General features: G+C 36.1%; 1 protein-coding gene across 1 annotated transcript; it reads right to left on the minus strand.

The window, feature by feature from the left end:
- Window positions 1-23,102, minus strand: ATP4B (ATPase H+/K+ transporting subunit beta). Its single transcript, XM_074299593.1, has 7 exons — window positions 22,896-23,102; window positions 17,297-17,425; window positions 9,346-9,459; window positions 8,260-8,459; window positions 5,483-5,542; window positions 2,920-3,021; window positions 1-361 (listed from the first exon to the last, which is right to left on the minus strand). The coding sequence occupies exons 1-7, from the start codon at window positions 23,005-23,007 to the stop codon at window positions 200-202; spliced, it is 879 nt and encodes a 292-aa protein (XP_074155694.1). The 5' UTR covers window positions 23,008-23,102; the 3' UTR covers window positions 1-199.
- Window positions 23,103-27,133: the final 4,031 nt, after the last annotated feature.

The following is a 27,133-nucleotide window of genomic DNA, read 5'->3' on the forward strand; positions in this document are numbered from 1 at the left end:
AGATCTGGGTGTCATAGAAAATACCTAGTGGTTTTCATCCATGTGCCTCTTATAAATTGACATTGAGAGAAAAAAATTATAGCCAATTTTCATTTGGGATGGAAGCAAATCAGTACAAAACCATCAACGGTTCACAATTTTCTGAATGTCGACCAGCCTTCTTGAAAGTCTTCATCTGAAGTAAAAAAAAGTGCTTGTTTCACTTCTGAATTTTAAGTTTGAACTCCACTTTTCCTTCATAGGGGTCATGGGGATTGTCGAAACTTACATTCTCTGCAATGATTTTACACACTATGATAACTTCTTTATTCTTGGGAATGTTGAGGAATTTGGCTGCTACTAGTGGATTGCTATAGTGGGGCTAGAAGGGAAGCACAAGATAAAAAATTAATTTTAGGTTTCCTGAAGTAGTTGTTGTTTTTATTTGCTTAAGTAATAAATGTAAAGAAAGTGAATTATTTTAGTGGGGTTGGTGTTGCAAACAATCCCTGTTCAGGAGAATCATGTCATGTTCCTCCACAAAACTGAATGCCATTATGAGAGACCATGCTTTGCACATCTAACCCTTCTCAGAGTTATTTTAGCAACATTCATTAAGTACATAGTTCATGTGAGATAAATATACTTAAAGCAAGATTTAGAAAGTGGCCAGCTGAATTCTAAAAGTTTGTTATCCCCTTTTTATGAAAAGAAAAATAATAGATCAAGGAAAGGAATGATTTAGAAGTTATATAAGGATTGATAGAGAAGCATTGGTTTCCTTGATAAAGGTTAGATAGAATAATGCCTTTTGTTTTTCAAGTATATATATATAATTTTTTTTTAACCTGACAAGAATCTACACCAGTAGTTAATAATTCAGTTCCTCAAATATTTATTAACCACCAATTATCTGCTTGTGAAGAGATATAAGATTCCTGCACTGTGATGATGTTCTAATCTATCTGGAGATAATGATGTATATAATAAAAGATGGTACATTACATAAGCATATCAGGTAAGAAAATCCCTGTCTTTGAAGAGCTTACAATTTAGCCTGGAAAATATATTTAAAAAGTGGGAAAAGGGTATGGTGATGTGGGATATTTTATTTATAGAGGACTTATTTGACTTGGGCTCTCGAGAACAAATGGAAATTTGATAAAAAGAGAAGAACATTTTAGAATAATTAGAAGTGGCACAGAGATACCTATGTAATGCAGGGTATTTGGGTACCAGAGTGGTTTGGTTTTGTTAAAGAGTAGTGCAGCATGGCTAGAACATAAAATAGTGGGCAATGTGAAATAAAGGTAAAAAAGTAAAGAAGTACTAGACTGGGGACACAAATAAGTTTGACTCATTTAGCAATGGGGATCAGCTAAATTTGCCTGAGAAATCAAGATTCATGACTAAGCAAAGTCTTCTGTTTCTTTGAAGACTATATAAGAAAGTGGAGACAAGATGAAAACTGAGGTGGCTATTGCAGTGGTCTGGATATGCGACAAGGAAAGCCTGTTTTAAGGGGCGTAGTAGTGGGAGAAAGGACAGGGCAGGTGTCAGGGATATTTCAGATGTAGAATCAATGTAATCTAGTTACCAAATGTGAGGGTGAGGATATTATCAAATAATACCGATGATTCAAACCTGGGAGTCTAGTAAGTACAAGGAGTACATTTTGGAAGTCTAAGCTTAATTGATGAATATCTAAGCAGAAATATCCTGTAAGCAACTGGAGACCAAGGTCTTGAATAACAGAGTAAAGTCTTGAGGATAAAGATACAGAAGTCACATGCAAAGATTTTTAAAGCCATTAAAAAATGAGATTTCAAAGGAAGAATACTGCAAATAGGAGAGAAACACAAGTTAATCCCCCAGCAAATTGGTTTTAAGATGGCATAGAGTCAGTGGACAAGACACTGATTAGTAGAGCCAAGAGTGTTATACGGATCTTAAGTCTAAAGAAGGAAGTAGTTATTAAAACAAGAGTTCATTAGAACCCAAAGAGCAATTTCAATGAATAATAGGTGCAAAACCCATATTTGAAGAGGAAATGAGTTGTAATGAATACATCCAGGGTAGGCAACTTGTCTGATAGTTGGTAGTGAAGAGGATAAGCTTAGATGAAAAATGAAAATGGACCCTGCTCCCTTCTTGCAGAGGTAGGTGGATTGGTTGTAAGTAGGATATTATGTGCATTGTCAGATTATTGGTAAAATAAATTTTGCTAAATCACTTAATTTTTTGCTTTTGTCTGTTTGAGATGGTCTATTGTGTGAAAGAAAGGGAGAAACTATAGTCAAATGAAGGTGATGTAAATGCAAGATTGAGGTTTTTTTGTTTTGTTTTGTTTTTTAAAGCCAGTGGAAGGCATTTTTAGGATTACAATGACCCAAATATTTGTAGACAATGGGAAGGACCCAGAGATTGAAAATATATAAAAGGGAAGAAATTATTGCTTGGATAGGAAAGTATAGGATCAAAGGCCCAGTTAAGGAATTATTGTTAGTCCTCCTCTGGTCAGAGGAGGAGAGGAATAGATAGTGCTGTGAAGTTCTGAGAAGTAGGGGAGGGTTATTATTGGGGAGGCTTCAGTGTTTTCAGTGAAATAAGAGGCTAAGTATGGAGGTGCAATTGAAGATGTGACAAAGTTTTGTAGCATTCGTTGGAGAATGCCGGTACGAATAGGACATATGAGTACATTGAAGAGCTGTATGTCATATCTGTGAACAATTTTCTTCGTGAACACAACTCCTTAACAAGTTTATAGTTGATAGCCTTGCCTGAAGCCAGGGACTTGCTTATGGCCTCACTGCTTGTAAATGTCCTAGATGTGATTCTGACTGAAGTCTTCCTTACTCCAAGCTCTATCCACTGTGTCAGCTGCATCTCTAAAATCCAGTGTTATCAGGGTAATAGAAAAATATAAATTAAATAACATACCTGCGCTTTCTTTCCATAATAAGGGAAGTAGTGTAGACTAAAAGTACCATTGGACGGGTAGTAGTCCACTTCTAGAGGTGTGAAGTCTTTGTGGTTCTCTTCCTGAGGGTAAGAAATGAACCTTTAATCCAATTATTTTGGGTTGTGATAAGTTGCTTATTTATCAGATTTATAGTACAGTTTATCAGATAAGTGATAATTTACAGGAATGATTCACTATATTATTTAATCCTTATAATCAACTTGTCCTGTACTAAGTTTATATTCCTGAATAAATTGCTTGAAAAGAACTTATATTTTATCTTCCTGAGGTATAGACAAACTAAAGTATGTTCATAAGCACAGAAATTGCTTGATTTCTTCATTTAGGAATGAGAACATAGTATGTTTTGTTGCTACATGGAAGACCAAGATGTGATAGTTTTCATATCTTTTTCAGAATTCATTAATAACTACCTGATTTGTTTTTGTTAACAGGACCAGCAAAGTCTAGTTCTGGATCTAAAATTTGGAGGAAAAAAGGTTGAAAGATATTTATATATTTACTGATATCTATAAATTCTATAACTGGGCATTTTTTGTGTAGAGATATTTTATTTTCAACCAATATCAAATTGGATATGTTTAAACTATTAACACAAATTTATTCTGAGAATAAACAATCCACATTTTTAAAGAAGTTGATAGATAAGACTTTCCTGGAATGAAATATGAATATATTATTGGCTGTTAATATCATTCTATATACTTACTGATATTAAGTGTGGTATATTGGTAAGGTGAGTTCAGTGAAATCCTGTTTTCATAGTCATCTAACAAATTAAGCGCTATTTGTCAATTAATGTATTAAGCTTAGCATATTAACAGTAATATTACATGAATAATAGTGTTATAATTATATGATACCACAGTTATGGCATTATATAATAATATATATTAATGTTAACAATATGTTAATTAACCAGAAATAAAATGGTGCCTGCTATCAAGGTGTTTGCATTCTAAAGTAGAAAACCAACATGAATATATAAGTATATACAAAATGATTATGATATCCTAACAAGAGGAAGTAAAACTGCCTTGATTCTTTATCAGAAGTATTTTGAGTATTTTTAAGTTTGCTAAGTTGCTAAGTAAGGTAACAGTAGCCAGCTTTTGCTCTCATCATTCATAGATCCCTCCCCCCCCCTCACTTTAACTGACCTACCTTGAAACAATATATAGTTAGACTTTTAAAAATTGCTTTAGTAAACAAAAGGATAGTCACAGGGAATGTGAAGTTAGCACAAATTTGATTTTCTAATAGTTTAAACATTTAAAACTTTAAAGAAAAGTAATTCCTAGTAGCTCCCTATTAAAAAACTGCTTTTTTTTTTTTTCTAAAAGATGACTAAAATTGTAAAATTTTAGAGTTGAAAGAGCCATCACACATATCTTATCCAAACCTAACATGACACATTTCCTGGCAAACGATTATATAACCTGTTTGAGATCAGGCTGGGGTACGTCTCACTAGGACATCTATCTACTAAGCTTTCTTTGCAACCTAAAGCCAATTAAAACATGTCCAATCCCTCTTGTACAAGACATCCTGATAAATAGCTATGTATATCCTCCCCACCCCCCAAGCCTTCCCTTTCCTAAGTTAATGTATCCTTTATTAAGGTTTGTTATATTTTTAAATCAAAAATATGCTTCCCAACCCCTAATTGAGAAAATAAAACCTCTGTAACAAACATGCATAATCAAGGAAAACATTCCATAATCTTTTGTGTACTTAAATACGCAAATAAATATTGTGTACACACATACACACATATGTATGATATATGTTTCTATCTACACTTTTATGCCCTTCACTTTTCTATCAGGAGATGGGTAGCATGTTTCATCATGAGTCCTGTGTAAACATGGTTGTAATTGGACTGATCATGTCTTGCAATATTTTATGTCTTTACAATATTGTATATAAATTGTTCTCCTGTTGTGCTCACTTCATTATATATCATTGTATGTGAATCTTCCCAGGTTTTCCCATACTTTCATCATGCACAATTGTATTCGATGACATTCATTTGCTGAAACTTGTTCAGGTATTCCCCAGTTGATAGGCTTTCCAATTCTTTCAGTTTCCAATTCTTTGCCAACACAAAGAGTAACTTTAAATATTTTGGTACATCTTTAAAGTTTGTTTTGCTTAGGTGTAATCCCTTCCCATATAAAACCTTAGTTTTAGATTCCAGCCTTATCACTACCCTGGCTGCCATTCTCTTAATGTATTGCAGTCTGCTGACAATCTTTCCAAAATATGGTGTCCAGATGTGAACATAGTTGTCCTTCTGTGATGTCTAGAGCTATCACCTCTCTTGTTTTGATTAATGTAACCATTGGTCTCATCATATTATTCCTCTAGTTATACTCTTCACTCATTGAGCTTGCATTTTATATTAAGTTTATTATCAATTAACAAGAATATTTTAAATATCTGCTATTTGCTGAGTATTCTATTGGTACTAATTATTGTAGAAATAAGTCTGAAATAGGAATCTTTAGTCATACTTACTAGAAACGTACAGTCCACCCTGGGAGCAGTATTGTTGTTGCTAGGGAGAAAATTCACTATCTGGGAAAGAAAAAGACATTTCAATTAAACACATTAAAAATAAGCTTCTTCTTCCCCTTAGTTTATTATTTTTATTAATTCTTTATATGTTTTTAAAAAAATAATCTGTCTTCATTATACCGTTCCCCATTGAGCAGCAATTTTTTTAAAAAACTGACAAAATAGTGTAAAAATTCCTGAATGGATAGCTGAATAATACGACAAAGCAAATTCTCATGTTAGCCATTGTCTCTTGCACTTTAAGTTTATCTCCTTTCTGTGAATAAGTAGTGCATTTCATTTTCATCCTTTTGGACATGTGTTTTACATTTGCATTAACTAATCTAACATCTTTCAAAATTGTTTTTCTCTGAAGTACCATTAAGTGGATTATTCTCCAAATTTCTCTATTTGCTCTGTGTGGCTAGGGGGCACAGTAGATAAAGTCAGGAAAACTCATCTTCCTGAATTCAAATCTGGCCTTCGGACATTTATTTAGCTGTATGTATGACCCTGGACAAGTCATTTAACCATGTTTGCCTCAATTTGCCCATCTGTAAAATGAGTTGGACAAGGAAATGGCAAATCATTCCAGAACATTTACCAAGAAAACCCCATATGGGATCACAAAAAGTCAGACATTTCTCTGGAATTGTCCATTTCATCATTTCTTATGGCAGAGTAACATTTCATTATGTCACAACTGTTTAAAGTTAGCCCTTCCCCTTAATTTCCTGTTTTTGACTGCCAAGAGAAGAGATGCTATAAGAATTTTTATACATGTACATCTTTCCCTTTGATTTCTTTGAGGTTTAGGCCTGATAATGGAATAACTGGGTCAAAGGGTATATACATGGTCTGGGAAGAAAATAAGTTTTTTGTTTTGTTTTTAAATTTATTGTGCATCCAGGAATCCTATAGGACACTTCTATGTCAGTATGAAAGTTATACTGTTATAAATGTCATTTTATTTGTAATTATAAAAGTCATTTTATTTGTAATTATAAGGAAGAAAAACTCTAAATTGCCTAGAATGACTCTTTGAGAGGAGGTCTTAATAGTTACATATTTGGGAATTTTGTGTTGAAGTTGTTAAGTTTCACCAACTTATTTACATGTGGTTTTTAATGAGTAATAATGTTTTGTTTTTAAATTCTGAGCTTTACAAAGACCATAATAATGATTAATTAATTTTACTTTTGTTGAATGATTTGTTTCCAAATAATGAATTAATGAAAAACTACCAAACCAGTCTCCATTGGATAATCACTATCCATGGGACAGTGTACTTAGGTATTGCAACTCCTTAAAAACTGAAAAAAATCCCAACTGTCCTTCTCTATACCCACTTCTCACTGCTCTGGGCACAGCAGCCAACTTGCTATCTCTTGATAATGTAGACTTTCCTACATTTTTGTTTTTTCTCATTCCCCAAATACTCCCCATTTTATTATCCATGCAAAATCCATCTATTGGAACTCCAACTATGTTGCAGGGCCCAGCTCATATTTTAAGTTTACATGAAGCCTTTCTTGATCTCCCCAGGAAGAAATGACCTATCCTTTCTTTGACTTGTATTGCCCATCCCACTGGTACACATTTAATCTTTCTATCAAGAGGTCTTGTGTATAGTGTAACAGAGAGAGTCTGGAAAGTCATGAGTATGGACAAGTCTTTTAGCTTATAAGTTTTTATCATATTCTGACATAATCAAAGAACATAAAATGTTAATGCTGGCAATTTTCTTTTTTGATTCTGTAGACCCTGCTTCTTTGAATTGTTATTCATAAGCATTATATTCCTAATTAGGTCTTAAATTCCTGAAAGGGGGGGGGAATGTTAAAGTTGGAGCTAGGAAACTGGGTTCAAATCCTAGCCTACACACTTGTGTAAAATATGTATAGCCTCAGTTTCTCAGCTGTAAAATCTTAATACATAATTCAGGAAAGGGAGGAAAGTGATTTATAAATTTTAAAGCACAATTTAAATGTCACTGGTATAATCAGTGGTAAATCACTTCTCCTTCCCAATCTCAGTTTCTTTATAGACTTATAAGGCCTGAGCCAAAAATATCTAAAGTTCCTTCTACTGCTAACATTTTATTGTCTATTATTGTTGTTGTTCTGTTGTTTTCAGTCATGTTCAGTTTGTGACCCCATTTGGGATTTTCTTAACAGAGATACTGGAGTGGTTTCTCACTGCCTTCTCCAGCTTATTTTACATTTGGGGAAACTGATGCAAACAAAAACAAGGATCACATAGCTACCATATGCCTATCTCTTGTAAAACGTTATCACTCATAAAACTTATTTGTATCCCCCACAATGTTGAGATTTTAAATCTGTGTTATATCTCACAAAAAAGATAGGGACATACATAGTTTTTGAACTTTCTATGTTAGTTTTTTGTGGAATGGTTTTATAAAGTACTAAATATGTCTTTTTTTCTTTATGAAATGATTCTGAGAAATTTTCTCTTTGTAGTTTCCAACAGTGTTTACCGCAGTGCCTTACACATAATAATCATTTGTTAATTTTATTCTTTCATAACAAAAGGATGAAAAAGCAATATAGGAGGAGGATCTTCCTGACAGGAATATGCTTTAACTTGGGGATAGGTTAGATATGAGGATTCCCATTATTCCATTAACTACCTCTTTTTTAAGGGAAGAAATTATACTTGAAGTTGAATCTTAATATTCACTGTTAGCACCAGCCTTTTGGAAACTTGATACTTACCCTATTCATTTTGATGATGAAACATGGTTTTCCTTCCTTAAATCCAAAATTAGGGTCTGTCAGACCTGAGCAGTTTTGAAGCATGTCTGCTGTAAACTTGCAGGAAAACTTGGTGTGGTTTGGAGCATGAAATTCTTTCTGAATGAAGTACTGCTCAGATGAACAGTTTATATTTTCCTCTTGTGCGGCTGGAGTGTAAGCTGTAGTAGAGTAAGAATGTGGCAAACAGTGAATTTCACCAGTCTCAGCAAAGTGGAATGACCCATCTTGCCGATTTCACCATTTTCTCAATGTACTGCTTTCCCTTAGAAATTTCTGTCTTAGCTCACTGAGTAGGAAGGATTTTCAGTAGAGAGACATTAAATTTCACACAATGTGAAATTGCCCTGGGAACTTCACAATTGAGATTTCCTTTAAAAAAAAAAAAAAAAAAAAAAGTTTTTCTCCTCCACCAATGATGCAGATAAGTAAGTGCCTACTCAGCACCGAGAATCTAAAAAAATACTCTGTGAGATCACAGAGAAAATCAAATCCATCTAAAGACAAATCAAGTCATAGTGGACTATGAATTGGATTTCACCAAATCTTCTATCCTCTTGAGATCCTGAAGATGGTTGGGTCCCGCTTTTATGAATAGAAGGATTTGCTCCAAATCACAAAGTGAGTCATTGAAAGATCTGAGACATCAATACAGGTCTGTTTGACTGCATGTGCAGAGCAAATGAAACAAAATCCCCCCAACAGTTGCCTGAAATATTCTGATTATTAGGGTAATTCCAAGGGAGGAAAATAGTTTAATATGTTATATGGTCATGTGAAGTCAAGAGTCTAAAGAGATAAGGACACCAGATCTGGACCCTAGAGATTTGGGTATTGAAGTTCTTCCTCAGATAATTATAGACTTTGGACTAATGATCAAGACATATGTTCTTTCAAACTCTGTTTTCCTTATCTATAAACTTGGGATAATAATACATGTGCTATAAATTTGGCTGCTTTATTATTTTCCTTCTTGGAAAGTCAAGAGTTAAACAAAAAAGAGGGTTTGTTTTTTTTTGTTGTTGTTGTTTTTGTTTTTTACTTTACCTGACAGGAACGTGTGAAGTGTCTGGGTAAGATCTTTCCAAGATGTATTATCAGAAACATTGTAGAAGATTTCTAGACCTCTTTCACCATAAACATCTGGTCTTAATGTCACCCCTAAGGGGAAAAAGAAAATGCTCAAAATTTTTGAACTCAGTAATCTAATCTTACACCAGTAAAACAGGGAAAGATAGCAAACAGTGACGTACTTCTTTTCTTGATGAAGATATATAATTCACATAGATTGGACAAAGTTATGCAATAATCAGTGGAACCTGGGGTAAAAACCATGTGAACAGACAGTTGGGTGCCTGGAAACCAGGCTCCCTCTCTTTAAATGTTTCAGGGAATTTAATTAGATTTAAAAACTGTTTGAATGTGGCCACAGCCTGATTGAAACACAGTGTTTAATTCTTAAAGATCAATGTAAATATGAGTTGTTATATGTTGTATGACACAGTTGTCATCCTAGGGAGATAGGTGACACAGTAGACCGTGCTGCACCCAGAGTCAGAAAGACCTGAGTTCATGTTCAAATTGTGATTCAGATACTTCCTAACTGAGTGATTCTGGGGGAATCATGTAACCCCTCAGTGCCTCAGTTTATTTGTCTGTAAAATGGGGATGATAGTAGCACCCACTTTTCAGGGTTATTGTGAGGATCAAATAAGACTATGTAAAGTGCTTTCCATATCTCAAAGTGGCATATAAATGCTAACAATTTTAGTAATGTCAAAGTTATCACAACTTTGGGGAGTAGATGTGTGGCTATAGGGATGGACTGGGTGAAACATAGGACGGATCGATGCAACTTTAAATAAATGTAAAGCTATTTCTGGGCCTGAGGTCTGTTCATTCCTTACAGAGCCACTGAGAGAGCATATTCCATACAGTAAAATTTTCTCAACTGTTTATGGACTAGATTGACCATATCTCATCTTCCTTCCCTGCTGCCTCTGGAGTGTCTCTTTTTTCCTTCCCCTGATCTCCACTTCTTATCTTACTCAACTCTGGATTGGTCATGGGATTTGCAAGGAGAGTAGGAGGCAGCATTTAGGGAGGAGGGAATCCCTTCTAATTCACTAAACTCTCCTAAGTGACTGTTTCTGTTCATTTTTCAGTCATTTCTGACTCTATGATCCAGATGGGGTTTTCTTGGCAAAGATAACGGGGTCATTTGCCATTTCCTTCTTCATCTCATTTTACAGATGAGGTATCTGAGGCAGAGTTAAGTGACTTGCCCAAGGTGACACAGCTTGTGAGTCTGAGGCCAGATTTGAACTCAGGAAGATGTCTGATACCAGGCCCAACATTCATTCTATAAACTGAGCCTCCTAGTTGCCCCTAAGTGACGCCTAAATTCAGACTTCAAATCCTACTTTAGACAATGCTTAGCTGTGTGACCCTGGGAGAATAATTTAATCATCATTCCTAATAAATGCAAGAAATATTTAAGCACCTACTATGTGCCAGGTAATATGAATTGGTACAGGTGAATATAACGATAAAAATAAAATGATTTTGGCTTTCAGTAATAAAAATGGCACACATTTATACAGTGCTTTAATGTTGGCACGGTGTTTTGTGTTTTAAAGACCTGTGGGATAGATTTCTCTTTTACAGGTGATGTCTTTGTGCCTCAGTTTCCTTATCTGTAAAATGGAGGCAAGGGGACCCAAATGGATTCTAAGGCCCCTTCTAGTTCAAAATCTATAATCCTATTACTTGCCTTCAATTACATAAGAAATGTCTGGGGCAACAGTTGAACAAGCTCTTTCTGATTTCATGCCCACGCTGTCATACCTTGCTACTTGCTTGTGTCTCCTGCCAGTTTCCGTAATGTTGAAGCAAAGCAGAATGGACACAGATAAATACTAGGTAACATAATGGATAGAGCACCAGGCCTGCCTCAGAAACATACTAGCTGTGTGATCCTGGGCAAGTTACTTAGCCCTCATGTTTCCTCATGTGTAAAAATAGCTGGAAAAGGAAATGGCAAACCTCTCCTGCGTCTTTGCTAAGAAAACCCCAAATGACTGAGCAGCAAAAACAAAATGCGAAAGAGGGGCAATATAAATGCAAAGTGATTTAAAATGATTAAAGGAAGCAGCAACTACTAGGAAAATCAGACATGGCCTCTTCTAGGAGGTTACACTAGCCATCATCTGGTTCCCTCCCCCCCCCCAAGATCCTTCTTAAATCTCTATGCTCCCTCAAATCCTATTGTAGATTTTAATTATGATCTGTTTACCCAATATTACCTGTTATACTTTAAAACTTGAAACTTAATGGAATCTCTCTTTGCTAGAAATTTTAACAAGAACATCCACAGGGTTTTCAGTTCTATATGGACATCTTATTGCTTGCAACAATTTTTTCTTGTCCTGTATCAGTTAGCCAATCCTTGGTGTGCTTTGACATCCTAGATTCCACCCTCTCTTGGCATAAAGCTGGGCAGGAATATGGGTCTAACTTATGAGACATGGGTTTTCCCTATTACTTTTTTTTTTCATATAGGATAATAACATTAATAACTAGAATTTACACAGTGCTTTAAGATTTGCATATCTTTATATACATAACCTTAACTTATTTGTTGCTTACAAAAATTCTGGGAAGTAGATTATTCAGATGAAAAAATTAAAGTATAATAAACACTTAATTAACTTGCCCAGGATCACATCTAGGATTTGTCTGAGGCAGGACTTGAACTCAGATATGCTTAGATTCACACTGCTACCTAGAAACCCAAATGGATAAATTCCTTCCCTCCCTCCCCTCCCTCCCTCCCTCCCTCCCTCCCTCCCTCCCTCCCTCCCTCCCTCCCTCCCTCCCTCCCTCCCTCCCTCCCTCCCTCCCTCCCTCCCTCCCTCCCTCCCTCCCTTCCTTCCTTCCTTCCTTCCTTCCTTCCTTCCTTCCTTCCTTCCTTCCTTCCTTCCTTCCTTCCTTCCTTCCTTCCTTCCTTCCTTCCTTCCTTCCTTCCTTCCTTCCTTCCTTCCTTCCTTCCTTCCTTCCTTCCTTCCTTCCTTCCTTCCCTTTTCTTTAGGTTTTTTCCTTTGTACAAGAGGAATGATGACTTGTGGTCTCCCACCATAAAATTAAGTAACAAGTTTTTAACGTGTTTTGAGTTGAGATAAAATAGAGCTTTTTGATGACATGAAATGAGAGAAATGCAGATAAAAAATAACTCATACTCATCAAAACTGACCAAGATGACAGAAGATGAGACTAGTCAGTGTTGGAAGAACTGTGTCAATATGTTGTTGATGGAAATGATGAATTTGGTCTAAACATTTGAAATTGTGTGTGTGTGTGCGCCCGTGGGTACATGCATGTGCGCATTTGAGGATGGAAGGGAGAGAAATGACTAAAATGTTCATATATTATCTTTTTGAGGTATCTTTTAGCTAAGTCTTTTCTTCATTAATATATCCCTGCTGTCCGTTTTCTTCTTTCTTCAAATCATCCTTTACATAACTGCCAAAACAAATCTTCAAAAGCCCAAACCATTAGTTCCTTTCCATTACCTTTAAGATAAAAATAGAAACTCCTTAGGCCGGCATTTAACGTCCTTCATAATGTGTTTCCAGACTGCCTTTTCAGGTTTACTTCTTACCACTCACCTTCACTTATACCATGTTCTAATGAAACAGTCTTACTTGCTCTTCCTCAGCTCTGCTGAACTTTTTGGATTATTCTGCCCTCCTTATGCCTGTTAAAAAAACTCCCTCCTCACCTCTACCTTTTAGAATCTCACTTCTTTTAAGGCTCAAGTGATGTGTGGTTTTATAATAGTCATCCTTTCATTCTCTTAAATTTTGTTATTTTTTCATGAAATAATCATATGCCTGTTGAAATGTCATATTCATCCCCAGTATATTTTAAACTCTTTGATGATAATAATAATAAAAACTTTCTCCCCTATATTATCTCCAGCTCATAATACAGAATACTGCACATGGTAGATACTTAATAAATATTTGTTACTAAGGTGTAAAAGAATTGCATTCTGCTTGGGTAAGGAATTCCCATCCCACCAAAACAATCTCAGATTATGCCATCATAGGACCAAGAGTCTACAACTGTAAAGAGATCTCAGAGATTATCTAATTCAACCCCCTCTTTTTACAGATGGAGAAACTGAGGCACAGGGACATGAAATGGTTTAGTCAAAGGTACACAAGTTGTAAACATCCATGGTCAGATCCCTGAAACATTTAACACTGAAAGTGTTAAATGCTGATGATAAAGTAGAATAGAATTTGCAAAAGATTTTTCCATTGATTCAATTTCCATTGTCCATGTGACCTTAACCTAGATACCTTCTCTGGGCCCATATTCTTCTCTGGAATATTAAGTGGTTGAAACAGGTAATACATTCATCTCAATATCCTAGGACCCCATGAGAACTAAGCAAAGGACTATGAAAAAATTGAGGAAGGAGGGATAGCTTACTTGGATTGGTGGGATGAGAAGGCAGTTTTGTGCATAGTCTGGATATTTCTATTTTGTTAATTCAGTGGCTACTCACTTTGCTTTTCATGTGTTAAAAGCATTTCTTGCCTATAACTACCATATTTATAGATAACATGTCTCTAGACTTTGGAAATGGGCAAGAGAACCTTAGAGAACGTCTTGACCTTCCCTTTTCTTTTATAAATGAGATTAAGGCCCAAAAATGAGTGAGGCATTGTGCTGTTTGTTGGAGTCGAAGGTGAAAACGGGCATGATGCCTGCCTTAGGTATATAAAAAGGTGATTGAAATTTCAGGGGAAGGAGTGTAGAATGGGGAGATATAACAGCTACATGACACAAAAATGGAAGGTCATAGGAGCAAAGGAGAAGCAGCAAGAAGGCATAGAAAGAGCACTGAATGTTGCATTGGAGGACCTGGGTTCAAATACCATCTCAGCTCTTCACTATTGGTTTGGCCTAGTTCACTAACTGAACTTTCCTTATGTGTAAAAATGGAAGGGTTGGATGGACTAGGTAATCTCATAAGGCATTTCTAGTAGAAGTGCCTATGGGAGCCAAGCAAGTGGGAGGACACATGTTGAGAAAGCTCAGAGGATCCCAGACCTAGACTTGAACAAGACCCCAAGGACCATCTAGTCCAATTCCCTGATTTTACAGATAAGGAAATTAAGATCCAGAGACCCTGACTTGCCCAATGTCACACCATTACTTAGCAGCGGAGTCAAGAACTAAACCTCTGACTTCAAGTCCGTTGCCCTTCCCACCAACTGGAGAGGTCACCTTCAGAGGTGAGGGTGTGTGTTAGTGTGTGTGTGTGTGTGTGTGTGTGTGTGTGTGTGTGTGTGTGTGTGTGTAGGAGCTGTTAAGAGACGTGTTTTGTTATCTCTGTGATAAGTCTTTCTATAGATTTGTTTAACTAATAGCGAGCATTTACAAAGTGCTTTAAAGTTTGCAAAGAGCTTTATAAATATTAACTCATTTTATCTTCACAAGATAAAAGGAGGCAAATGTTATTATCCTCATTTTTCAGATAATACATCGAGGCAAATAAGTTAAGTGACTTGCCAAGGGTCATAGCTAGCAAGGCTTTGAAGTCAGATTTGAATTCATGGCCTGACTACAGATTCAGCACGCTTGGCTGCACAAATATGATATATACTGTATCATATACATATATGATACAGTATACTATGATGTTTTATATATATACTTTAACATATTTAACATGTATTGGTCTACCTCCCATTTGGGGAAGGGGGTGGGGGAAGGAGGGAAAAAGGTGGAACAGAAGGTTTTGCAAAGGTCAATAATAAAAAATTACCCATGCATATATCTTGTAAATAAAGAGCTATAATAAAATAAATAAATAAATGAATAAAAATAATATAGTATATATATACATTTTCTGTTTGTGTTTATATATACATACATTTTGTGTGTATATATATTATATATTTTATTATTATATCATATATAATATAATAAAGCTATTTTTATGAGGTTAAAAAAATAGTTCTATGGCATAACAGAAATAGTCTTGAACTTGAAGTCATGATCCTTAAGTTCTAGTCCAACTAGCTGCAACCAGTTACTCTTTTTTGGAAAGGACTGCCTCCGGTGTATACCGTGTGATTTTGAGCATGTCATGCAGCCTCTCTAAGTCTCAGTTTCCTCCTTTGTAAAATGATATAGTTTTCAAATCTCCTATATACACTCTGTCCTTTAACTGGGGGCTGGATCTTAATTTTATCAGAAAGATGGAGAAATTGGCTAAAATGGTCTCCAAAGTCTGTTCCAACTCTAACAATCCTAGGCTTTTCTATCTGTGTAAACTCTGAATTTTGTGGTATTGAGGGAAATAGCACTGTGCTGGAGATGCTGGGGAGAGAGAGGGAGAAGAGGACAAAGGTGAGCAGCTCATAAAATGTCCCAAAGTATTAACTTTCTATTATAGGGTGACTGGTGATGTTCACGATCCAGTATGAGTCATTGTAAATCCCCTGTTGGTTGATTGTGCTATTAAATAAGATGTGATTCCAGTGTCCAAAATTAGAGTTTCTCTACAAAATGTTTTTTAAACTTAACTTCAAAGAAGTGAGGAGAAGGCTATGAGTGAAATATTGTCTATTATGTCACAAAGTTTGGTCAGTTTAGCTAACCATTGTTTTCTCATTTTTATTTTTTGTTTAAGGGTTTGCTTTCTGGAAAGGAAAAGTAGAAGGACATATTGGGAAATGTAGATGATATAAAAACATTCATTAATAAAACCTTTTTAAAAAGATCATATTTGAACTTTCTTTGGGGGCATGTTTAACCTGCTTTGAAGGTTAAAATATAGGGCACTTTTTTTTTTAATGGTTAAATTGTTTATATCCCTACATCCCTAACTTTTTTTAAAAAATATTTTTAAAATTAATTTTATAATTATACATTTTTGACAGTATATATGCATGAGTAATTTTTTAATAATATTATCCCTTGTATTCATTTTTTCCAGATTTTCCCCTCCCTCCCCTAGATGACAGGCAATCCCATACATTTTACATGTGTTACAGTATAACCTAGATATAATATATGTGTGTAAATACCATTTTCTTGTTGAACATTAAGTATTAGATTCCAAAGGTATAAGTAACCTGGGTAGATAGACAGTAGTGCTAACAATTTACATTCACTTCCCAGTGTTCCTTCTCTGGGTGTAGTTGTTTCTGTCCATCATTGATCAGCTGGAAGTGAGTTGGATCTTCTTTATGTTGAAGAGATCCACTTCATAGGGCACTTTGAAAGAAGATTTTTTTTTTTAAAGAATAAGTAGAATTAAAGATAGGCCTTAGAATGGAGTGATTCAAAGAGAATGGAATATCCTGGGGAGCTTCCCTTAGCACTATGTACAACATTTTATTGATGATTTGATGAAATCATCAGTGTTATAATATACAAAAGTGAGATTTAATTCCCAGAAGTCTTCAGGAATAAACAATGCTAGGTAGCTGTCATTGTCAGTTGATCTCCCCCTTTCTAACCTTTAGTATTTATATTCTGTCTTGTTCTCCAGTTGCTTTCCTAACATTATTGTTTTCTCCCCTGGTCTGGGAGAATATGAAGTATATAGACTTTTTATTTTTCTTACTGTGCCCAATCTGTGTTTTTTTGTTTTGTTTTGTTTTGTTTTGTTTTTCATTCAACCTCTTTAAAATATGAGCAAGAAGAGATTAGAAACCAGGAATTGCTGGGCCTGAATTATTGGTGCTGGACACATAGTTGGTACATTATAAATATTTGATTGACAAATTAATTGATATTCTGGATCAAACTGGATGTGATTTTTTTTTTTTTTTTTTTTTGCAAGGAAAACTGGAAACTAAGCTCTGTTTCTACTGTTAGCTTTGCTATGAGGGTAAACATCTGAGTATTTAGACACGGTGTAAATTATGTATTTTTGATATTGGGTTGAAGCAAGTCAAATTATCATATTTACCTGGTGATTTTAATTGATCTTGGTAGTCTGGTGTGTATGGATCTATTGTCCACATTAACGTGTAGATGGCAAGGGCAAACAGCCCAGTCATCACCACATAGAAAGCCACATAGTAGAGACTAATCCACACTGTGAAGAGAAAAAAATAAGGTTAAGATTAGCCAGCCCTATTAATTAAAGCTTTGTTAGGCAAACTATGGAATTAACGAGGTAAATGTGCTAAAATCAGCACAGTTGAATAATATTTTACACTTTATAAAGATCTTTCTTTCCTACAATTCTAGGAGCAGTTAATTCAATAACTCCATTTTACAGATGAGGAAATGAAAGCTAAGCTGATAGTCACTTAACTGACAGAGATGGAATATGAATCCATCTTCCTTCCCCCATAACCATGTTACAGGCTACCCTTAAAGAGTGTCCTTGAATTGGTCGTATGTTAATGCCAACTCAAGGAAAGCATAATTTAGAGGAATGTCAAAGTGACATCTGCAAATATAATAAGGGGATTTTGTTTTAGGCAGACTAGTTAGATATATACCCAGCAGCCTTTGGGATTATCTGGAATTTTTGTCCTTTTCCAGAGGAGAGGAAGAAAACAATAGGTACATGACACCCTGGAAACTTTGGCATCCTGAAAATTTGCTCAACTTGCTTTATGGATTTCATCCAACTCTGCTTAAAGTGTGGAGAAGAAGGTCTGATGAGCCAGCATTCTGATATTTCAGATGAGGAAATAATACATAAGGATTTGATTTTCCTGTTTCTTAAAATATCCAGATGAGTAGATTGGGAAAGTTTTTATTTTTGTTTTTCATTCTCTTGATTTAATGACTAAATTCTGATCATTTAGTTACTTGGGATGGTTGTTCCTATGTCTTAATATATTTAAATAAATGAAAACATTGTGTTAAAGCAGATTTTTTTTTCTCCAAAAACCTTGAAGCTTCACATAGTAGAACATGACTTTCTGTTTGTTTTAATTTTCTAGATAAGGTAATAAAAAGACTCCAAACTTTTCTTTCCTTCATAAGTTGTCATGTGACTGGGTGTAGACACCATTCAGTGACTCAGTCTCTCTAATGCTCCAGAGCAGTATTAAGGGCCAGGAGCCAAATGAATGAAAGTTTGGGAGGAAGTAAAAGGAGCAGGACAAATGAGCAGCAACACTATATATTTTTAAAGCCTGTGTTTGTATTCTGGTTCTACTCCCCTAACTAGCTGGTCAACTCTCAGATTTATCTGGACCTCATTTTTCTCATCTGTGATGTGGGGAATCAAAATCTGTCTCAGATTATCACTTTGTGAAAAAGATCTATAAACTCTTTGTCACAGAAATGTTGGTCAATAACCATAATAGCTTCTCCAGTCAGTTCTACTCAGAAAACACTTATTAAATGCCTACCATATGCAGATCTTATTCTGGCTAACCACAAAGAGACAAAAACAAAAATATCACTGCACTCAAGGAATTTATATCTAAAATATTGTAATTACTTTGTTCTTCAGAGTCATGTACAACGGTAGACTTTTTATGTCTTCCTCAGATCAGAATATAATCTTGAGAGCAATGAGTCATTTTTTTTTTTTTGTCTTTCCCGTACCAATGCCTTACAATAGTAGGCAGTTTAATAAATAAATGCTTATTGATTGATTGATTTTGGCCAATCTTTGGTCTTTTGGCCTAAACCCTGTGTTGGCTTTGTGTCCAGGAGTGTTACTTTCAATTTATTTGTTGGACTGTTACAATTTTTTATGAAACATGTAAGTCTCCCTCTAAGGACATCTCAGTTTAGTTATGGCAAGGACTAGGAAAAAAAGAGAATTTTGATTATTTGAGAGTTAATATCGATTCATAATTGTGACAGATTAGGGTTAAATTATTCATCTGATCATAAAATGAGATTTGTAGCTGGAAGGAATGTTAGAGAAAGAACATCTATTTTGTAGATGAAGAATTGAAATCTAAGTCTAAGACTAAGTCACTTACCCATAGGTATATGGCAAAATTTGAGGCCAGGTCCTTTGCTTCCTACTCTAATTGCCTTTATTTTCAACAATAAGGTGGCTTAGGTCAGTTCCAAGTCACTTAACCCTATTTGCCTCAGTCCCTCATCTGTAAAATGAGCTGGAGGAGGAAAGGCATACTATACTGGTATCTTTGCCAAGAAAACTTAAAATGGGGTCACAAAGAATCAGACATGACAGAAATGACTGAACAACAAAAAGCAGAAAAGAAGTGAGGGAGAAAATGGAAAAAAAGAAAAACGACTGAGCATTTAAAAAAAATGAATAGAAAAGACAAGAAGGAAGGCCAGGAAGAGTTACAGACAAGCAGGGGAGTTTTGAAAGTTACATGCTGAATTTATTATATGTTTTAAAAGAAAAGAGCTCTACATAAGAGATTCATAGTTTCATTCACATATAGAAATGTTCATTTTATTGCATATTTAAATTTAGGGGGAAAATGGAAACATAATTTTTTAAAGGTGGGAGGGAGAAATGTGATCAACAAGTGGGTCTCCCAACTGGCATAGGTTCTAGACCTGTAATGTCATTGGTATAACTGATACCCGAACAAAGAAACTCACTTCATCATTCATAATCTTAATTTCTTGGAGACTGAGAAATTAAATAACTTTCCCAGAGACACATTGCTAGTGTGTGTCAGAGATGTGTCAGTGTCTTACTGGTTCTAGGATCTATCCAAGTTGCCTCTTTCTGTATCCCATCAGATGATTGTCTCTAAAATACATCAAGAGATGAGACCCAATTATCTTCAAATGAAGAGATCTGTGTCCCATGTCCAAAGAAACAACTGTTTTCAGTCATATCTGACTCTTTACAGCCCCATTTGGGGTTTCATGGCAAAGATGCTGGAATGGTTTACCATTCCCTTCTCCAGCTCATTTTACAGATGGGGAAATTGAGGCAAACAGTTAAATGACTTGCCCAGAATCACAGCTTAAGTGTCTCAGGCCAGATTTGACTTCCTGGCCCTAAACACTCTATCCACTGCCCAAAGAAACAAAGAACACTTTAATCAGAAGATTACCTATTTGGGGATAGAAAAGTCTTTTCCCCTTTATGTTATAATATTTTCTTTTTTACTCAATCAATAGAAAGAATGCTAAGTGTGAAGTAAGAGGACCTGGATTCAGATACTAACTCTACCAAGTACAATCTGTGTAACCTTCAATAGGTCATTTCCCTTTCCAAGGCTTCATATGCCTTATCTGTAAAATGTGGGGGTTGGACTAAGTGTCCCTCTGTAGTCCCCTCCCTGCTCTGTGCTGAGCCCGAGTTAGGCAATGGGACCCAGAATTAAAATTTAGAGTTTTCCTTGACCACAGATTTGGTAATCTATCCTCAGTCTTATTTCCCCCTGAGAATGTTTCCACCAGACCCATTCAGGCTGGGCCTGCCCTGCAGAGCACTCTATTCCAGACCAGCAGCTGGACTTAAGTTTAGCTTCCCATGACTTTTCAATGGGAGTGCCCCATACCTTGAGGCACTTGATCAATTTAAGCCCACATTTTCAGGAACTGTCTGGTGGTGGCTCTGCCTCTGAGGGAGCAAGAACAGCTTCTTCCTGTGTAGCTGAGCAGCTGTCTCTAGGGGCTGACCCCGGGGGAACTAATCTGCAAATGGCTGCCAGCTCGCTTAGCTGAGCTCAACCCTTCTTTAAATAACAACTCTGGTCAAGAGATAATTCCCTTTTCTACCCTCCCCTTCCCTGCTCCCTCCATCCTGATGAGAGGATGTGAGGTGAAAGGAGGCCAAAGGCTCGCTGTGCAAAGGTCACCTAATGTCTGTAAGCTAAGGGAAAATTAATTCATTTTTAAATAAAAGGAAGGACAATTCCCAGATGTTTGTGGCAGAAATGGCTCTTCCTAATTCCACATCCTAACTGAGATATACAGAGCTGCTGAGGGATTTTGTTTAGCACAGTGCCATTTGTATAGGAGGCAGCAAAAGTTTACCAAATTCAATTCCAATAGACTTGGGAGGGAAATGCCAGTCATGTCTAAAGAGAGAACTATGGAGACTATAGATCAAAGCAGAGTATTTTCTCCTTTTTTGTTTGTTTCACTTTTTTTCCTCTTTGGTCTGATTTTTCTGGCATGATGGGACAAATAAGGAAATACGTTTAAAAGGATTGCACTTATTTAATCTACATCAGATTGCTTACTGTCTTGAAGAGAGGATAAGGAAAGGAGAGAGAAAAATTTAGAACACAAAGTTTTACAAAAAATGTTGAAACCTTTTCATGTGTTTGGAAAAATAAAATACTATTAAGTAAAAAATAGACAAAAAAAGTTTGCCAAATTATTGAATTAAAATTAGGAATCCCATTCCTAAATCATAATTATTATATGGTCCAAATCCTGTTTAAGGCAGTGAGGAATAATGCTTAAAAAGAAAAAAAAAAAAAAAAAAAAAAAGCTTAAACCAACACATAAAACACCAGCACAGGTTATGTGATCCTGGGCAAATTGTTTAAGCTCTTGATGGCTGGGGACCAAAACTAAATTGTAGAGAAGCTGCTGGCTTGCATTGGTAAATGTTCCTCACCCAGGAGTTCTTGATACAGTGGAATCACTGGTCCAATTTGTATCTCCTCTATTTAATTTTTTGCCTGTCTAATTCCAAGGACTTGGGAAAAAAAGAAAAAGTTTCAGAAGATGAGGGAGAGGAAAAAGTGAAGAACTCTATTAAAGAGAAAGAATAGTTCAGTTTCCGATGTGTTTGAGTTGTATAGACAGTGGGGAGGCTATGCAGTATGTGATTAGAAATGTAGACAGAGCGCCAGAGAGAGAAGGAGGGAGGAAGGGAAGGACAGATCAGCACGACAGACACAGATTTGGGGGTCTTCTACGGACGCATGATAGTTGAAATTTTGAAAGTGGATTTCACAATGTAGGAAGAGACAAAAAGACTAAGGACTCCATTGGGGGATGTGAAGGAGGAAGGAACTTTGGAGAGACAGAGAGATTAATTGTGGAGAAGAAAAATCAAGAAAATAAGTAAAATGTCATAAAAGTCAAGGAAGATGAGTGTATTCAAAGGAGGGGGGGTAATCCATTGTTCGTAGTTATTGATGCCAGTGGATTCACTGTATAATAATAATCACATTAAGTGACTGAAAGATCTAGGAGGATGGGGACTCAGCATTAGTTGGTGGATTTGGCCCTTTTGAGAGCATTGTTTCAGCATGGTAGTGGAGGATGGAAGCCACGTTACAAGGAGAACAGTGAAAGGAGAGGGGTGATCTGAGGATGGTCCTAGGCAGAGAGAAAGGAACCTGTAGAGAGACCAGATGTATCATTATTCAAGAAAGTTGACTAAATTACGTTCTATTTTGTCTCCCTCCTGTTGTTAAGGTATGTTGTTGCAGTGGTAAAAGCACTAAACTGGGAGTCAAAAGATCTGGGTTTGAATTGTGGTTTCTACTATGAACAAGCTCAGTTTCCTCACCTGTAAAAGGAAACTTGTACAGCTTTTGTTCAATATGCATTCCCCTTCCTCACCCATACACAGAATGCCTCCATTAACCCCTGTGTCTTTATGAAGAAAAACTGCTGGCAGTTGCACATACCCCACTTAGATAAGGTCCTTCCCAAAAGCTGCCCCGTGTCTGGGTTCCAGCAGTAGTGGCGGAATTCTTCCATACGTTGACTGCAGGTCTTTTTTTCTTGCAAAGCTGCCATTTTCCCCAACCTGAGGAGTTCCCCACTCTGTGATAATTAATGTCCCAAGAGTCAGAAAAGAAAAGTCCTTTCTTTGATTTATATAGTCTCCTTTTCTGGAGGTCAAAGGAATTATGGGTAATTTTTACTCAAAGCACCTGAAAGCACCTGAAAGGGGTTATCATCCCTGCCTCAGCTATCGTCCTGGACAAACATTGGTGATACTGTACTGCGTTCCTGTAGGCAGTGAAAAGCTAAATTGCCATCTCATGCCCTTTTTTATTCTCCTCCATTTCTCTTTGTGTGTAGTTATATATTCAGTGCTGTGCACCTACCGTTTGCTATGCCCTTGGCCAGCCTAATCAATTCAATGGTTTCCAGAATGAGTAAGAAAAAAAGTCGATTTTTTTTTCTTTGACTGATGGGACCATCTGTGGCTCAGGCTTTATTCACTTCTATTCATTGACTGGATTTAGACAAGAAGTAGTTCTGTTTTCTTTCCTGCAGCTGCTGTAAAATCAAGTCCAAAAAAACAGCCGTCATTTAGTTTACACTCTCATGTAGCACTTTGTATGTAGGACTTGTATTCCATTTTGTATTGCATTGTATGTGAATTGTATTCAGTCCTCCTAGGTCAAAAGTTGTAGGAATGCAAGGGTCCTGTCTTCTCTAATGTCTAGAACAGTATTTTGCCCCTCTGTCATAAGCAATTCCCAAAAGTTTGTTTACTCAAGCATAATTCTATAATATTATATTTGTGACTCTCTGAGATGTAGAAATTGTCCAGGGCTTTTTGCCGCTTAAAACAAGAAACTTTTCCTGATTACCTAATTATTCGTGTCTCCCTCTATCACTGTGCATTTTGTGGGGTACATAGGCTATATTTATTTATCCATGAACATGTATCCTTGTGGTAAAATGTCCAGTATTCATCTTTAATTTTGCCAGATTTTTCGTATACCTGTATGTGACATGTCTCTCCTGATAAAATGGGAGACCTTGAGGGCAGGGACTGTCTCACTTTTGTCTGGCACTGTGTCTGGCATAGCACCTGACACATAGTAGATGCTCAATATGTGCTTGTGGATCAGTGGATAACTTCTTCCCTCCTCCAGATCGTAATGATGATGACTTGTACAACCAGCTTAAGAAATATTTCATGCCTCTTCTGTGATCCTCAAATTCTTGGTCTTCCACAGTCTATTTATAAACAGGATCAGTGTTATGTGGCTCTTCTGCCTGCTCACAGGAGATTTGATTCAATTCATTTATTTTGTTGTTTAGTTGTCCAATCAGGTTTGTCTCTTCATGATCCCATTTGAGATTTTCTTGGCAATGATGCTGGAATGGTTTATTATTCTCTAGTTTATTTTACAGATTAGCTGAGTGACCCTAGGCAAGTTACTTCACTGTTACTCTCAGTTTCCTAATCTCTAAAATTACTAAAAAAAAAAAGACCAATTAAAAAACTAATACAATAGTAAGAGTTGATACAGATGGAGGGAAGGAGACAGATCAAGAAATATGATGAAGATAGAATTGATAACATTTAACAACTAGTTAGATATGGGTATAGAGTATGGACAGTCACACTTAATTCTGGGTTTCTATGAGGTTATGAGCCTGGGACCCTGGAAGGATCCTACTTTCACATTGGGAACCTGAGGACAGATTTACAAGAAAAACAATCAGTTCTATTTTAGACATACCATATTTGAGATACTGTTCAGAGATCGAATCAATTGATAATATATGACTAGAGTTCAGAAAAGAGATTAAGACTAGATATATAGATTTGGGAGACATATGCACGGAAGCAGTGTCTGAATTTATGGGAACTAATGATATCTCTAAGAAAGAGAATGTAGAGAGAGAAAAGGAGAGGGACCAAATTAGAGCCTTGAAGAATATCCCTCCTAAGGAGAAAGGAAATGATTGATGATCCAGCCAAGGAGATTGAGAAAGTGCATTCAGAAAGTAAATGAAAGGAAACGGAGAGAATGTATCATGGAAATCAAGGGAGTAGAGAGCATCTAAGAAGAAGGGTAAGGACAGGAGTATCAAAAGCCACAGAAAAGTCAAGGAGGATAAAGATTGAGAAAAATCCATTAGATTTAATAGTTAAGAGATCACAGGTAACTTTGTAGAGACCAGTTTCAGTTGAGTAATGGGATCAGAAATTAGATTGTAAAGTACTTAAAATGAGTAGGTGTTGAGAAAGGGGAAACTTTAAATGGAAATCATTTTCCCCAGCACTTTGGAAGTAAAGGTGGAAGAGAGAAATAAAATCTTAGCTTGAGGAAGTGGTAAGAACAAGAGTTTTTTTTAAGATTAAGTTAGACCTGGATACTGTTGTGGTGGTGGGAAGGGAAGGCAGAGACAGAGAGAAAAGATATAGAAACTGAAGACAGAAGAAAATTAAGAAGAGTGTGTGTGTTCGTGAGTGAGGGGGCAGAAGAGGGGGAAGGAGGGAGAGAGAGGGAGTAAGAGAGAGAAGGAAGAAGAAAGGGAGGAGGTGGAGAGAGATGGGGAATGGGAGGTGGGGATGGAGAGGATTTGATCAAAGATAGTGATCTTTTTCTCACAAATGAGTGAAGGAAGAAATGATGAGTGAGGATAGAGGAGGGAATACTGACAGATGGCCTCTGTTTTCTCTGCAAAATAGGAGGTAAAGACATCAGCTGAGAGTAGGAATGGAAGAAGCACTGAGAATATGAGAGAAGAAAAAACTTGGAATGGCTGGTGAGAGGAATTGGATAGATAGTAACTTGAAGATTAAAAGTATGGCTTGCTGAGTTATTTCCTCTTGCAATAATTCCTATGCAGTAATGGCATATAAAGATAGATAAGTCGAACTCCTTATGAAATAACTAGAATATTGAAAATACAAAGAACTCTTTTTATCTAATAGTATTTTATTTTTTTCAAATACATGGAAAGATAGTTTCCAGCATTCACCTTTGTAAAACCTTGTGTTCCAAATATTTCTCCCTTTCTCCCTCCCTCCTCACCAAGACAGCAATCAATTTGATATTTGTTAAATATGTGAAATTCTAGAAATCAACTCAAAAGTGGGGAAAAAAACCACAAGAAAGAAAAAAAGGCAAGCAAACAATTGTAACCCCAAAGAGGTGAAAATAACTATGCTTTGATCCACATTCAGTCTCCCTAGTTCTTTCTTTGGATGCAAATGACACTTTTCATCCCAAATCTAATAGAACTACCTTGAATCATTGCATTGTTGAAAAGAGTCAAGTCCATCATTGTTGTTACTGTGTACGGTGTTCTCTTGGCTCTTCTCTCTTCACTCAGCATCATTTCATATAAATCACAAAGAACTTTTAATATTATTCATTCTCACCACCTCCACATCTTCCTTTGATTTATCTATTGAGGGATTAATCTGAGAAGAGAGAGCCCACAAATCTTCGGGGGTTATTATCCTTTATTTTTATTTAGGAGGTTTAATATATTATAGCACATTTAAGTGGCTGCTTTAAAGTTTAAGTGGAATTAATCTGATGGAATCATAGATGAATAGATGAAGAAGAGATATCAGAGAGCATTTAGTCTAATTCCCTCACTTTTGCAGATATAGAAACTAAAGTCCAGGTAATGTAAGTGATTTGTCAAGGTCACAAAGGTATTGTCTTTAAATAGTATTTGAACCCAAGTCCAATAGAACCAGCACTATTTCATTGTATAATAGGAATCATTTAATTTTCCAATATGTCAAAATAGCTATTAATTTCTTCAGGTATTATTTTTATGCTCTTGAAATTTATTTGGAATCATTCTATACACAGATGAAAAGGGGAAAGCATTGTACTCTGTTAGTACCAATCTCAGGGTTTAGGAGTTCAGCATTTTAATGTTGTGTGGCCAAGTGTAATCTATATAGCCAGATATATGTTCTCTCATGTGCATGGACATTGCAAGGGTACTCATGAAACTGAATGTTGCCAGAAGAAACCCTAAGGGCAGAACTAAGCCCCAGAAAGACAATGTAAAGCACAAAGACTTTCCCATTCTCTGATCCTATCACTCGGCTGTTTTCCATCAATGAGAGCCTACTTTTTTTTTTTTTTATATTTTTTAAAATTAATTTTATAATGATAACATTTTTTTGACAGTACATATGCATAGG

This window comes from Sminthopsis crassicaudata, chromosome 3, assembly GCF_048593235.1.
Source record: "Sminthopsis crassicaudata isolate SCR6 chromosome 3, ASM4859323v1, whole genome shotgun sequence".
Taxonomy (NCBI): Eukaryota; Metazoa; Chordata; class Mammalia; order Dasyuromorphia; family Dasyuridae; genus Sminthopsis; species Sminthopsis crassicaudata.